General features: G+C 43.6%; 1 protein-coding gene across 1 annotated transcript; it reads right to left on the bottom strand.

Annotated features, from left to right (window-relative positions):
* Positions 1 to 11: 11 nt before the first annotated feature.
* Positions 12 to 5812, bottom strand: eif2s3 (eukaryotic translation initiation factor 2, subunit 3 gamma). Its single transcript, XM_012833248.3, has 12 exons — positions 5685 to 5812; positions 4959 to 5022; positions 4594 to 4721; positions 4371 to 4492; positions 4184 to 4278; positions 3742 to 3900; positions 2301 to 2435; positions 2085 to 2179; positions 1666 to 1810; positions 1332 to 1501; positions 656 to 828; positions 12 to 366 (listed from the first exon to the last, which is right to left on the bottom strand). Exons 1-12 carry the CDS (start codon positions 5751 to 5753, stop codon positions 303 to 305), a joined length of 1419 nt encoding a protein of 472 aa, XP_012688702.1. The 5' UTR covers positions 5754 to 5812; the 3' UTR covers positions 12 to 302.
* Positions 5813 to 14006: the final 8194 nt, after the last annotated feature.

Here is a 14006-nt window from a genome sequence, read left to right as displayed (position 1 = left end):
AAAACAAAGCATTTGATCCAAAACATTTTATTAGATATAATTGAAAGATGTTTACTATAGTTGTGAAACCTGTGTAACCCTGCCATTAGCTTGGGGTAGCATGTAGAAATCGGGCCAGTCTTGCGATCAAGATAATATTTCATCTCAACCCAAGACCTTCCCTCCTCTCTCCCCACCTGAGAGATCACTTCCCTCCCTTTGCCCTGAACTCTGCAGCTCACCAGCTGCATGGTGTAGTAAAATGGTTTAATAAGTATGTCTCGCTGATGGGCGATTCTAAACACACACTTTCAGCAAGCGTCTCAGTCGTCGTCCACTGTGGGTGTTATGGTCACTCCTCTCCTGATTTGTCCCCAACCGATCAAACTGTAAAACAACACAATTCTTTTCAGAACAGGTAGAACATGCCATACAGCCAAGCAGTCAGTAATTGTTTTTCAATTATATGGTTATTTAAGATTCAATTGATATTAGTTTTATACAACAGTTCTCTAAACTCAACCAATAAATACAGTTCAGTTAATATTCTAACTAATAGCAAATAAACTGTGCATTAGCATTTAAAGGAGAGTAACATGAACATCTGTAGCAAACAGTAGCACTGTTGTCCATTCTGCTTGACCAAAACTGCAGTATAAATGGATTTAAAACTCACCGCCAATGTTTCTCTACTCTACGACTTAGGGCAATCTTCTCCCCTACTTCTGTGCATACAGGGTTTGTGAGCACAATCTTGGCAAGATCAGCCTTCACAGCACTCACACGACCGCCAGTTGACAGGGATCCTATGTTGACCATCAGCACCTCGTTCTTTGAGAGTTTCTGAACCTGTAGCCCAAAAGAGATAAAGAGGTGATTCACTATTGAGGGGGCATAATGAAAAAAAATATATATACACACATTGGTCACATGAAAGACAGTGGAACCACAAAATCTAGGGTGCCCAAAGTCCTTACTAACCACCAAAAAAATTGTGCATAGTTGCGGCACAATTTAAGTACGTCAGATTCAGGATTCAGATTCATTGGTAAATTAATTGTATTAATTTAGTGATTCTGTAGTGCTTCACATCCTCCCACCACAAGAGGCCATCATGACATCCTATTTCAAGCAGTTAGGAACAGTTTAGGGCTCAGTGTTTCCCCAAAGGACACGTCGACACACTGCGATGACAAACTTGGCTTGAACCTGGACCCTACCAATAAAGTCCATCAAAGGTGGGTGGATTTCCGGTAGGAGATATGCCTTCTGAGTTTTTGGTCTCAGGAAAACGAACTCGACATGCTAAAATCAAATGCCATTATCTGGGAATCCAAGAGACAAAGGCTCACCTTTGCTGCCTTCTTGTCTCCTTCAGTGCGCACGCCCAGCAGTCGCCGCAACAGAAAGTACGAGATCTCCAGCTCCGTGAAGATCTCTGGCAATGCTCCGACAGCACCCAGAACCTGCCCCACCATACGGTCAGCCCGACACAGTGTTGGGTCAATCTTTGTGCCCACACCTTGAGGGTACAAAAGAAGTGTTGAAAATAAGTGTAACCTCAATCTGAACGGCAGATTAAAAGCACACCAACGCCTAGTGCATGTCAATGACCAAAAAATCTGCTGATAGAATACTTGTATGTACAAGGTGCTTTGAGACTTGAGAAGTTTGTAAAACACATACCAATCAGGCCACCAGGCACAGCATACTGAAGGTCGTTGTGTTCAGCAAACAGGGACACGATCTTTGAGAAGATGGGTTTGCACATCAGCTTCCCTTCATGGTCCTTTGAGACGATACCAGGCCTGACCTCAATCTCCTGTCCCACCTTTAATGAAGGAAATAAGACACAGGTGTCAACAACACCTTTAATAGCCAAGCATAAATTCCATACTCCTTGTAAGCTTGTAACAAGCATCGCGATATCAGAGATATAAAATAGTAATCTATGCTTTTGATAACAAGATGTTTTCCCAAGAAGATATCCCCAATGATTTTAAGATAGCTGGCCTCACGACCTAGTTCATATTACAATAGAAACCCGGGTGCAGCAGAAGGGTTATTAACTAAACAGTTATTCAGATAATACATTAGTGTCTAACCTTCAGCACTCCTTTGAGAATACTGCCACCAGCCACACCCCCCTTCAGGTCATCCACTTCACATCCAGGCTTGTTGACATCAAAGGATCGGATGACTGCAAAAAGAAACACCCTTGCTTCATACTGACTACATACAGCATATCATAAGCACACAACCACACAGTTGTCAAACATGCAGGGAATGAGATTGATATGATCACGCAAGCTGATTCTTACCAATTAGTCTGGGCTCAGAGATGAAGTCACGAATAGGCACAGGGATCTTCTTCACAATGTACTCACAAACCACTTCAATGTTGTACTTCAACTGTGCCGAAATAGGAATGATGGGGGCTCCCTCAGCCACTGTCCCTGAATAGTGGGAAAAAATATAAGACTTTAATATTAATCTTCCAACCACAATCTAACGTAAAATCTGAACTAATTGTGATAACTGTGTTAAACCAAAAGGCCTGATTTATACAGACAGACACATTTGTGAAGCATGTAAACTATGGAATCTTCTGATAATTCAACAGCAATGTTTATAAAAAAAAGCGGGGGTACTGTTTTAGTCCACCCTGTTCAACAACTCACACGCACGGGATACATCATCCTTGAAAATGATTGGCTTGCAGCTCTTACAAACGCCAAAAAGCATTGACCGGCCACGCCTTTCCTGTTACCATATATCATACTGTGTGAGCTTGCTTTTTCTTTCCGTTGACACAGAAATTCAAGAGAAGTCAGCTTGAGAAGCAGTGTCTCACTCAACTTCCCCTAGAAATCTCCATTCATATCCAAACATTCACCATTTTACACAGTTTGCAAATAGGACTATGTCAAACAAGACGACACACACACACACACAACAATACTACACTATGACTGCCATTCCATCAATCTCCAATATTCACCTGCATCTATCTAGATTGCATTACTTGACAAAAACTGGAGGATTGGAAAACTACAGTGTACATTTCACAGATGACAATCCACTTGGACAGCCCAGGACATAACCACACCTGCGATAGAGTAAGCTGCCCACAGACCCCTAAAGGACTCGCTACCCTTACAGCTGTAAGCTATGCAGATGGCCTCCACCATGCAGTTAAACATGCGCTGTGCAGGCTTAACGGATTTACACCAACAATGAAGCAGACTGAGAAAACAATTCAAACAAAAGAGGTTGAGGACAACTAGTCAAATAAAAATCACTCCAGAGCAAAAAACAAAACCATAGAATGTCAAATCAGGGTTCAATCACCCACTGCAATGATCGCTGCATTTCATTCCAGTATCAAATCTGACTAAACCTTAAAAGTCCACGAGAGGCTGTTTCACATTCAGCTTATTTCCAAGCAGACACCAACACTGCATACCCCGTGACAATTCTGTGTTGCTTCACCAGATTCAACATTGGCTTACCTCAACTAAACCTTCCATAGAGAAGGTTTGTGGCCTACAGCCCTGGAGTCTGAAATACAGACATCAGGATTACTTAACAAACCAGCTCGGTGGAGTATCCCTCTCCGTACCTATTATTTACATGGCAAGAGAATTTGACACATTTCATTACTTTTGAAATCTGGAAATAACCATTTTTCACATCCATGCCCTCCAAAGCACCACAAGAGGCCTGCACCCCAAACGATAGTTAACCAATAGGCTAACATACCTTGTACGAAGGCCAGGATCTGTTCATACTGTTCCTTAGCCTGACTCTCCTTCACCAAGTCGATCTTATTCTGCAGTATCAGGATGTGTTTCAGCTTCATGATTTCAATGGCAGCCAGATGTTCAGATGTCTGAGGCTGTGGGCAGGATTCGTTGCCGGCTGTGAATAATACCAGAAGGTCATGAATGACAGAGAGTACTCACAGTCCATAATGGGAACCAAATCTAAGCAAATGTGACACGCAATATAACTTTCTGTGTCTCTGTCACATTACACAGATCTCAGGTTTATCCAGATAACCATGTAGTGAAAAACCACAGAACCCCATAAACCTGAACAGTAACAGTATCCAGTGTTTTTTGTGAAATTCAGTCCAGCCATCAAGATTATTATCTGACACCCAGGGATAAGACCACCAGTGTATTGTAAATATCAAGCCTACCAATTAGAAGAAGAGCAGCGTCCATGACAGCAGCGCCGTTCAGCATAGTGGCCATCAGAATGTCGTGACCAGGGCAGTCTACAAATGAAACATGTCTGAAAAGAAAGGAAAAGTGTGTATTAGAGCCACTTACACTTACTCGCTGTTCTATGCTTATGTAGCGCTTATTTTGCAGTAACAGTACTACCTGACAAGTTTAAAGTTGCCCTTTGTGCCAGGTATGTCTGTTTGAAATTCATCAGGAGTGCTACTTCCACATGACCTGTAACATTCAGGCCGAGGGCAGCTGGGATCCTCCAGTTTGTAGACCTAAAATGGAAACCCAATAGCATCAGTCAGCTGCACTGTTGTGAAGCATTACTACACTACAAGCAAGACAGCCATATTGATGACATGGCCTCTGGACTAACCTTAGCGTTGGCATATCCCAATTTGATGGTGATGTTCCTCTCCAGTTCATTTTTGAATCTGACAGTGTGCACACCGGAGATGGCCTTCACTACAGTAGATTTCCCGTGTGCCACATGGCCAATGGTACCTGGGAATCAGTAATCAACGCATGTTGACAAAGGCATGGCTCGGTCTATGTAGTCACACAGGTTATATATGTGCAATGAACGTTAGAAACAAAACAATCATGGCTAACAGTTGGTTATTTGATCTTGCTATAAAATATTAGCCAGCTCAAATTCGTGTAGTTTAATGAACATTCTAGTATGAAAGTCCATAGATGGCAGTCTTCATGAAAGACCTGAAATGATGCTTAATGTCTCACCAATATTGATGGTAGCCTGTCTGCTAATGACCTCGGGAGATAGAGGAGTCAGTATGCTCACATCCTAAATTAAGGAAGAAAAGCAACGTTATAAATACACAACAGGGAACAGTTCTTCGCGTAATATTGTCGTCGTGTCTCGCCTTTGTGGCTTCACTTGCGACTACATGATACGTTGGACGTCATCGTCAGAACGAACCTCTGAACTCTGAATATAGTTCTATCAATATATTATCTATGAACAACCGACTTAACCAACATATCGCAACAAAATGGTTCGTGACAACATACAAATGTAGTTTATTAGAGTAAGGCTGAAGGATAGCTGTCGAGCATACCTCACGTTCAAACCTTCGCCAGTAAGGTTACCTGACAACAGAATCGTGTCGGAAATTTAGTATGTGGCTTTATGGTTTCACGTCATTACAACTGAAGTATATACTTCACACATGAAAACACAGAAAATCATGTGTGATTTTTCCGAAACGAAACACATATGCTACAGCACAACTGATGTTGCATGGCTAGCTAGCCTTGGATATAGCTTGACACCGTCCATGGCTTTTTATCAATGGGGTCCTCACAAGCTCCATCACTAGTATCATGTGCTACCGGCATGCGAGGCACCCGTCTACCACCTAAACGAATACGTTCACATGGCCAGAAACAATCATATCCAACCTAATACATACACGAATTTGTTAGGTGTATACAGTAAATACTTACTAAGCTACTAAGGTCTTGTTTTGCTAGATGTGGTTGGCCCAGCGTTACTCCAGACTCGTCACCCGCCATCTTGAACGGAAAAAGGAATTGAAGTAGTCCAATTAAATCGCCTGACTAGCTTTTAGGGTAATTTTATTCACATGCTCTGAAGAGTTGTTTCATTAATTTCATTCTAGTATACCATAACATGTTCAACCTATCTCAGCTTCTGTGCAGGTTTAATTTTGTACTATTTCGTAGATTGTTCGTAGATTGTAGACAGAAACTAAAAACAGGAGAGTTCAGGCACGGCTGATGCAATCCTGTGCTACGAGCAAATCTCTGTCAAAAGGGTGGTTGTTGAGGAACCGGGAACTATTTGTGGATATTAAGATGGCTGTATAGGATATTATACGGCTCGACTGATAAGTCCCACGAAGAACAAAGGTTTTTCAGGTTTTTAACACATTTCAAACAAAACCCTGCGCAAACTTTTACAGGTCCTTTTCCTTTAAAATACGTCACACACATCTTGTTTGTAGTTTTTCCAACTTGAAGACGCAGCTCATAGACATAGGCCTATCTGTGGCATAGAAAGGCAGTGCCTCAAGGATTTTGTGTCTTCACAAATTCCCGTAATTGCAATTGTGGATTGTAATTTTCTATTTCTACTGCAATAATCCTGGAATATTCTCATGGGATTTCTGCACTTTTTGCGATTGATTTTATTTAACTGCAAATATTTTTTTTATAATCCCTGCGGCAAAATCAGTAACTTTTGGCAACAAACCCTCGCAAAATTCTGGTGGGATCACAATATTTAGGAATTCCCGCAGTAAATAAAAAATGTTTTAACAGCAACTTTTGACAACTGCAAAGCAAATTCAGGCACTTTTAGAAACAATCAAAATAATAAACCCTTGACAAATCCTGGAGGGACTGGACAGGCCTATCATGGTTTGACCAGAAAACAAGCCAAGCCTCCAACAAGGCATGAGATATACCACCAAGTGAATAGAAACGAATAGAATATACTTTATTTGTCATTGTGCATTAGATACACAACGAAATTTGTTTGTGCAACCACTAAAAAAAGTGCAGTTGTGCTGGGTGGAGGGTATGAGGGTTGTGTGATTATTTAGTTCTGTGATGGCCCTGGGGATGAAACTGTTCTGCAGTCTGGGGGTGCGGGCTGTAGTGGCCCGGTAGTGCCTGCCAGAGGGTAGCAGGGTGAAGAGATGGTTTGCGGGGTGAGTCTCATCCTTCAAAATGCCACATGCTCGGCGGAGGCAGCGTGTCGTCCAGGGGAGGCAGTGGAAGTCCAATTATTCTCTCCGCAGACCTTATGACCTGACTGAGGGATTTCCTGTCCTTGTCTGTTTAGTTGACATACCATGCAGTGATACAGTATGTGAGGACACTTTCAATGCAACAGTGGTAAAAAGACTTAAGCAGCTCGGGAGACAGGTTGTTTCTCTTCAGTATTCTCAAGAAGTAGAGCCGCAGCTGTGCTTTCTTGACTGTGGCGGTTGTGTTCATCACCCATTTCAGGTCCTCTGAGAGCATAACCCCCAGGAACTTAAAGCAGGAGGTCCTCTCCACTTCCTCACCATTGATGATGAGGGCTTGAGGGTTCGCCTTTTGCCGTCTGAAGTCAACTATGATTTCTTTTGTCTTTTTGACATTCAGGGTCAGGTTGTTTTCTTTACACAATCCTGTCAGTCTGTCAACTTCGTCTCTGTAGGCACTTTCATTTTCGTTGGTGATTTGTCCTACCACAGTCGTGTCATCTGCAAATTTGATAACTGTATTTGAAGTATGGGTGTTGGTGCAGTCATATGTGTAGACGGAGTATAGCAGGGGACTCAATACAAAGCCTTGTGGAGCTCCGGTGCTGAGGGACAGGCTCGAGGATTGGTGAGGACCCAGTCTCACTGTCTGCGGGCGATCTGTTAGGAAATCCTTGATCCACATACACAGGCTGTAGCTGAGGCCCAGATCAAGGAGTTTGGTGATCAGCCGGTTGGGGACGATGGTATTAAAAGCCGAGCTGTAATCTATGAAGAGTAGTCTCACATATGTCTCCTTCTTGTCCAGGTGTGTCAGCGTTGTATGGAGGGCTGTGACGATAGCATCCATAGTGGACCTGTTTTCCCTGTAAGCATACTGATGCTGGTCCAGGGAGCGAGGGAGGGCAGCCTTAACGCGCTTCACCACCAGCCTCTCAAAGCACTTGGCGATGATGGGAGTGAGCGCCACAGGTCTATAATCATTTAAAGTGCTGATGTTGCTTTGCTTGGGCACTGGAATAATAGTTGCTGTTTCAAAACAGGTTGGTACGGCCGCTTTGGCTAAAGACATATTAAAAATGTCCGTAAAGACATCTGTGAGCTGGTATGCGCATTCTTTGAGCACTCTTCCTGGAATGGCATCTGGTCCCTCTGCCTTCCTTGTGTTCACAGACCTGAGGATGCGTCTTACCTCCTCTGCTGTTACCATGGCTGTGTGGTCTGTGCCAGCAGGTGGGGGAGCAGCTCCATTATCTAGCCCAGATGTCTCGAAGCGGGCATAGAAGTGGTTGAGCTCCTCTGCTAAGGGGGCATTGGTGTTTGTGGGTGGGTTGCGGCTTCCCCTGTAGTTGGTGATCTGTTGTATGCCTTGTCACACTTGTGTTGGGTCTCTGTTGGTGAAGTGGCCCTCGATCTTCTCCCTGTACATGGCTTTGGCCTGCTTGATGCCTTTTTTCAAGTTGTGCCTGGCTATGCTGCACTGTGCTCTGTCACCTGATTTGAAAGCTGTGTTGCGCTCCCTCAGAACGCAGGTCCTGATGTAACAGAGGACAGCAAAGGCATACTCATTCACATCCTGATTAAAAAACAAGGTCCAGTTTGTTCGTTCAAAGCAGTCCTGGAGCTGTAGAGATGCCTCTTCAGGCCACTTCCTAACAGTTTTGATGGTAGCTTCTTGTTTTTTAATGATGGGGCGATATGCTGGAATCAGGGATAGTGACAGGTGATCAATGGCCCAGGTGTGCGAGGGGTGAGGCCCTGTATCCCTTTTTAATATTAGAATACACACAGTCCAGAATATTTTTTCCTCCTTTTTTCCAAGTGAGCAATTCCATAAGAAGGCAAAGAAGGCCATCAGTGATGTTCTCATTGAGAAGGTCAAAGTTCTTGACTCCATGTCTTGAAGTGGTCATTTTTATTCTGACACTGTTCTTACAAAGAGTCAATGTGAAAGAAAAATAATTTCCAACTGGATGCTCTTCCCAGCCTGTTTACTCTGTTGCCTCCATGATTATTGACACATTTGTGGAGGAGATTATATCAGTAGTAGAATCCTTTGAATGTACATCAGAATCAGTTGGAAATGAGGAAACAGAAAGTGAAACTTAATCTGGTGAGCCCTCTGTGGTGTTTCAGAGAAGTGCACATAGGACTGTGAGCGAAGTTTTGCTTAAAAAGAAGAAGAAGAAGCCATGACTATTGAAACAACTGATCAGCATTACTTGTCGGAAAGGGTGCAGGCGAGCTTTTGTTCCTGTGGAAACAGAAGCTACTGACACTGATGCTTTTGTACAAGAAAAACGTAAATGCTGCTGCATCAAAAATAGCCTGTCAGTTTGTGAGCGACCTGCTCTGTTGTGATGAGTCACTTTATTCAGTAAGCCCTAAGCCTCATAAGGGGAATTTCTTCTCTGCCGCTTCAAAGATGCATGAAAATCTATTGAACAATATGATTGGACAAGCCCAGTGCAGAGTGCAAATAACCAGCAATGAGTGTGAGCATCCCCTTCTAGAAGAATACAACATCCACCCATGTATTGATCTTCATGACAGTACACAGGAAGTTATGAAGTGTTTGAAGGTCTACAAGACAGAAATGGTGGGTGAAAGTGCGATGAGTGATATCTCACCTGTTATCTCAACCCAGGAAGTGATGAAATGTGATGCTGCAGCTTGACACCTATTTTTTCAGCCCCAAGTCTTCTAGAACAATCTGTGAAGAGTTTCACAATCTCTCTAAATTCACAGAAAGTGAATGATGCCTTTATATCTCATGCTTATAAGATTATAAATGTTCAAGGAGTGTTTATCTGAAGATTTAGAAAAGGAATAAACCAAATTAAACTGTATAAAGAGTTATATCTCTTGGATAATTTAGGATAATTTTGTTGTTGCATGCTCTCTCATTTATTAGAGCTTCCAGTCAGGTAGTAAGAAGGAGCAGTCCTCCAACCTTGATCAGAACTTGGATCCCACCTCTGCACCTGCTGATAAACGTAGGTCTCCATAATCATTATGGTGCTGCTGAGCTGATGGTTGTGCATAGAAATTGCACTAAAGGACTTTGTGGAAACCTCTGAATCAATCATGACTTTTGTGTTTCCCAAGCTGTTCTATGGACAGGCTGCTTTTTCTGTGTCACAAGACATCTACTGTTCCACCAGAGAAGACACATCGGCTTTCTCTCCGGGATGATTTGGGGTTTGGTGTCTAAAAAGTCCTTTAAGATATTTCCAGAAGCACTTGAGTAATAGTGTAACAAACATAGTCATTAATATTGTTTTAGTCCTAAAAGGCTTTAGGTTTATGCAAGCAATACACCCCTAGTAAATGTCATTCAAGTTTATTACAAATCCTGTCCATTTAAAATAATTCTATTTATTTTTAACCCAAAGCCTGAGAAGGAAGATAAATTGAAAAACTGAAATGTTTGACTAACTAAACTATAATGAAACGTCCATATTTAACTGCCACATAAATCCGAACATCCATAATCGATATTTTGCGTCTGCCTTAGTTTTGATGACAGATTTGATTGTCCTGGGCATATATTATGCCAGTCTTGCATAAATCTGCGGAGAAATGTCCTGCCATTTCTCATAGATGATTCATCTCAGTGAGGAGGGTCTACAGTGAGGAGGGTCAAAGTGTGGCCAGAGGGTGCAGACTCTGCACTACAGTAGCGGTTTGAACACACAGACTGGAGTGTGTTTGCCACTCAGGCCACACTGGACTCTCACACGGACATCGATGCCTATGCCTCCTCTGTTCTGGACTTTATCAACACCAACATCAACAGTGTCACCACCCTCAAACGTATTATTACATTCCCTAATCAGAAGCCATGGATGAACAGAGCGGTCCGCCTACTGCTGAAGGCACACAACACCGCTTTCAGATCAGTTGATACTCAGGCCTACAGTTCATCTAGGGCTGACCTGAAGAGGACATCAAGAAGGCCAAGCACAGCCACAAGCTCAGGATTGAGGAGCACTTTAAAAACAACTCCGAATCCCAACGCATGAGGCAAGGCATGTGCTGGGCAGCTGACTGAGGTCTTGACTGACATATTCAACCTGTCACTGGCCCAAGCAGCTGTCCCCACATGCTTTAAAACCACCTCCATCGTGCCGGTGCCAAAACACTCCACTGCACCAGAGCCTTAATGACTTCCGCCCCGTCGCACTCACCCCCACCATCATGAAGTGTTTAGAGAGGCTGGTCCTGGCTCACCTCAAAACCTGTTTACCACCCACGCTGGACCCCCTCCAATTCGCCTACCGCCAGAATAGGAGTAGGGAGGATGCCATTTCCACGGCACTACATTCCGCCCTATCCCACCTGGACAACAACAACACCTACGTTAGACTGCTGTTCATAGACTTTAGTTCAGCATTTAACACCATCATCCCCTCCAAACTGATCACCAAACTCGGTGATCTGGGCATCAACACCTCCCTCTGCAACTGGATACTGGAATTCTTAACCAACAGACCCCAGCCTGTCAGGTCTGAACACCGGTGTCCCACAGGGCTGTGTGCTGAGCCCTTTCCTCTACTCCCTCTTCACCTACGACTGCACACCTGTACATGGTTCTGTACCATTGTCAAGTTTGCAGACGACACAATTGATTGGCCTCATCAGCGACAGCGATGAGTCGGCCTACAGGGAAGAGGTCCAGCACCTGGCGGAGTGATGCGCCGACAACAACCTGGCCCTCAACACCAAGAAGATCAAAGGAGTGGCACACATTGTGGACTTCAGGAGGACCAAAGGTGGCACACACACCCCCATCCGTATCAACGAGTTTAAGGGTGTCGCCAGCTTTAAGTTCCTGGGTGTCCACATCTCTGTGTTACGTCCAGTCCTGTATACTAAAGTTAAGTGGGCTGGTATATATCGTTTATTCTTATGTTCTGTGTTGTGATTGTTTACTCATCTCTCCTCTCGTTTCAGACTCCTCACTCCCTGCCTTGTGTGTGCTCCACCTTGTTGATTGTCTGCCCCTCCCCGATTGTTTGCACCTGTTCCTCATCACCTACAGTAGTGTATTTAGTCTGTGTGTTCCTGTGTCTCGTTGCCAGTTTGTCTTTGTTTCCCCCGTGTTTCAAGCGTTCCAGCGATTTCCCATGTTCTCCGAAGTTCTAGCGTTAACGACCCTTGCCTGTGTAATCGACTCCGTGTTTGCCTTCTCCTTGCCGGTACCTTTGCCTCCACAACCCTCTACCTGGATAACGACCCTGGACTGTTTACTCGACTCCGTGATTGCCTCCTCCTTGCCGGTACCTCTGCCTCTACAAACTACTACCTGTGTGACGACCCTGGACTGGATAAACGACAATCCCCGCTGCCCATCCCTGATTGGATTTGTTTGTTTGTATCTGGACTGTTTTACCGTGTACCGAACCCATTCAGTAAAAGATGATATTCTGCATCTTTGTCTCCGAGTCGAGCATTTGGATCCTACATTTCCACGTACATTACACTCTGAGGACCTCTCTAGGACCCTCAACACCTCAACCCTGGTCAAGAAGGCACACCAGCGTCTCTTCTTCCTGAGGAGACTGAAGAAGGATGGTGAAAACTGCCCAACGCATCACCAGTTCCTCATTGCCCACCATTGAGCCTGTCCAGAGCAAGAGATGTCTGCGGAGAGCGTGCAGCATCGTCAGGGACAGCTCTCACCCGAGCCACAGACTGTTTGCCCTCCTCCCCTCTGGGAGGCGCTACAGGGCCCTCCATTCCCGGACCAGCAGGTTCAGGAACAGCTTCTTCCCTGCGGCTGTCACCCTGCTGAACTCTGCACCACGGTGATAGCCCCCCTGGTTACCCCCTCACACACCTTCCTCCAGTGACTGTACTTTCCCCCTCTACCCTGGTCTGGACCGCCACACACCTTCCTCTAGCCACTGAACATTTGCACTAAACTTTTTTTTTTAACTACTGTACTTTTTTCACCTATAGTGTATTCATATTTATATCTATTTATGTATATACATATCTTGTCCATAGTGTATTCATCGTACTTATATCACATAGTGCCTCTTACCTCATTCTGTACAGTACTTCTACTACTACCTTCACTTGTACTTACACCTGCACTTTACATATACTTATGTCATATCTGCACTACCTCCTGCTAAATATCAATATTGCTGCTCATGTTCATAGTCTTTGCCACAGTTAAACTATCAATACTGATCATACTGCACATACCTTATTTAATACTGTATATATCTTATTTATTTATATATAACTACCATACATATATACATATTCTGCACATTTCGTTGTCTCAGTACTTGTACTCTGTGCAATGACAATAAAGTTGAATCTAATCTTATACGTTGTGCTTTAAAATACTCTTGTATACTCAATTTATGTCAGGGGACATACTTGGCCAAGTCACAGGTGTCACTTTTCCCCTTAAAAACTCTTGAGTGATTTTTGCTTTTGTGTCTGGGCTCTTTTGAGTCATCTTCTGATTCAGGATTTGGGTACAAACTTGCATTCATAACGCCACCTATGAATGCCATCTACCCTGTGCACCTTTTGCAGCCCCATGTCAACGGAATCACACACATCTCACTAGTCACAAGTCCTGGCCAGGCAGTTAGAAGCCATTTCTGAGAGGTTCTGAGAAGGGTAGCATACAAGTGGAAACTGCACAGTATTGTTTTGAGCAGTATTGTGCTGTTTAAAAGTCAAGCCATAGTTTAATGCTAAACTGAAATGAAAGTAAGCCCTGTTTTATTCTATTTTACCATTTCAGTTAATTTCAGCAGTGCATGAAATTAGTTGAATGCTCCTCACCGTAAGTGTTGGCTAACACTACCACCAAGTGGACACACTTGAAACCATTTGACACTGTTCACAGGTGACAGACAGCCTGTTTCAATGCATTTTACTTTTTTATTGTTAAAATTAAATCCGAGAATGGCATTACAGTTTTTGTGATCAGACATAACAAACATTTGCGGAATCAGACATAACACACCATGCTATGTAGTAACACAATCTGATATCCTCAGGTTTTTATTCTACTTCCAGAAAT

Source organism: Clupea harengus, chromosome 17, assembly GCF_900700415.2.
Source record: "Clupea harengus chromosome 17, Ch_v2.0.2, whole genome shotgun sequence".
Taxonomy (NCBI): domain Eukaryota; kingdom Metazoa; phylum Chordata; class Actinopteri; order Clupeiformes; family Clupeidae; genus Clupea; species Clupea harengus.
This window is presented reverse-complemented; position numbering and strand designations above follow the sequence as displayed.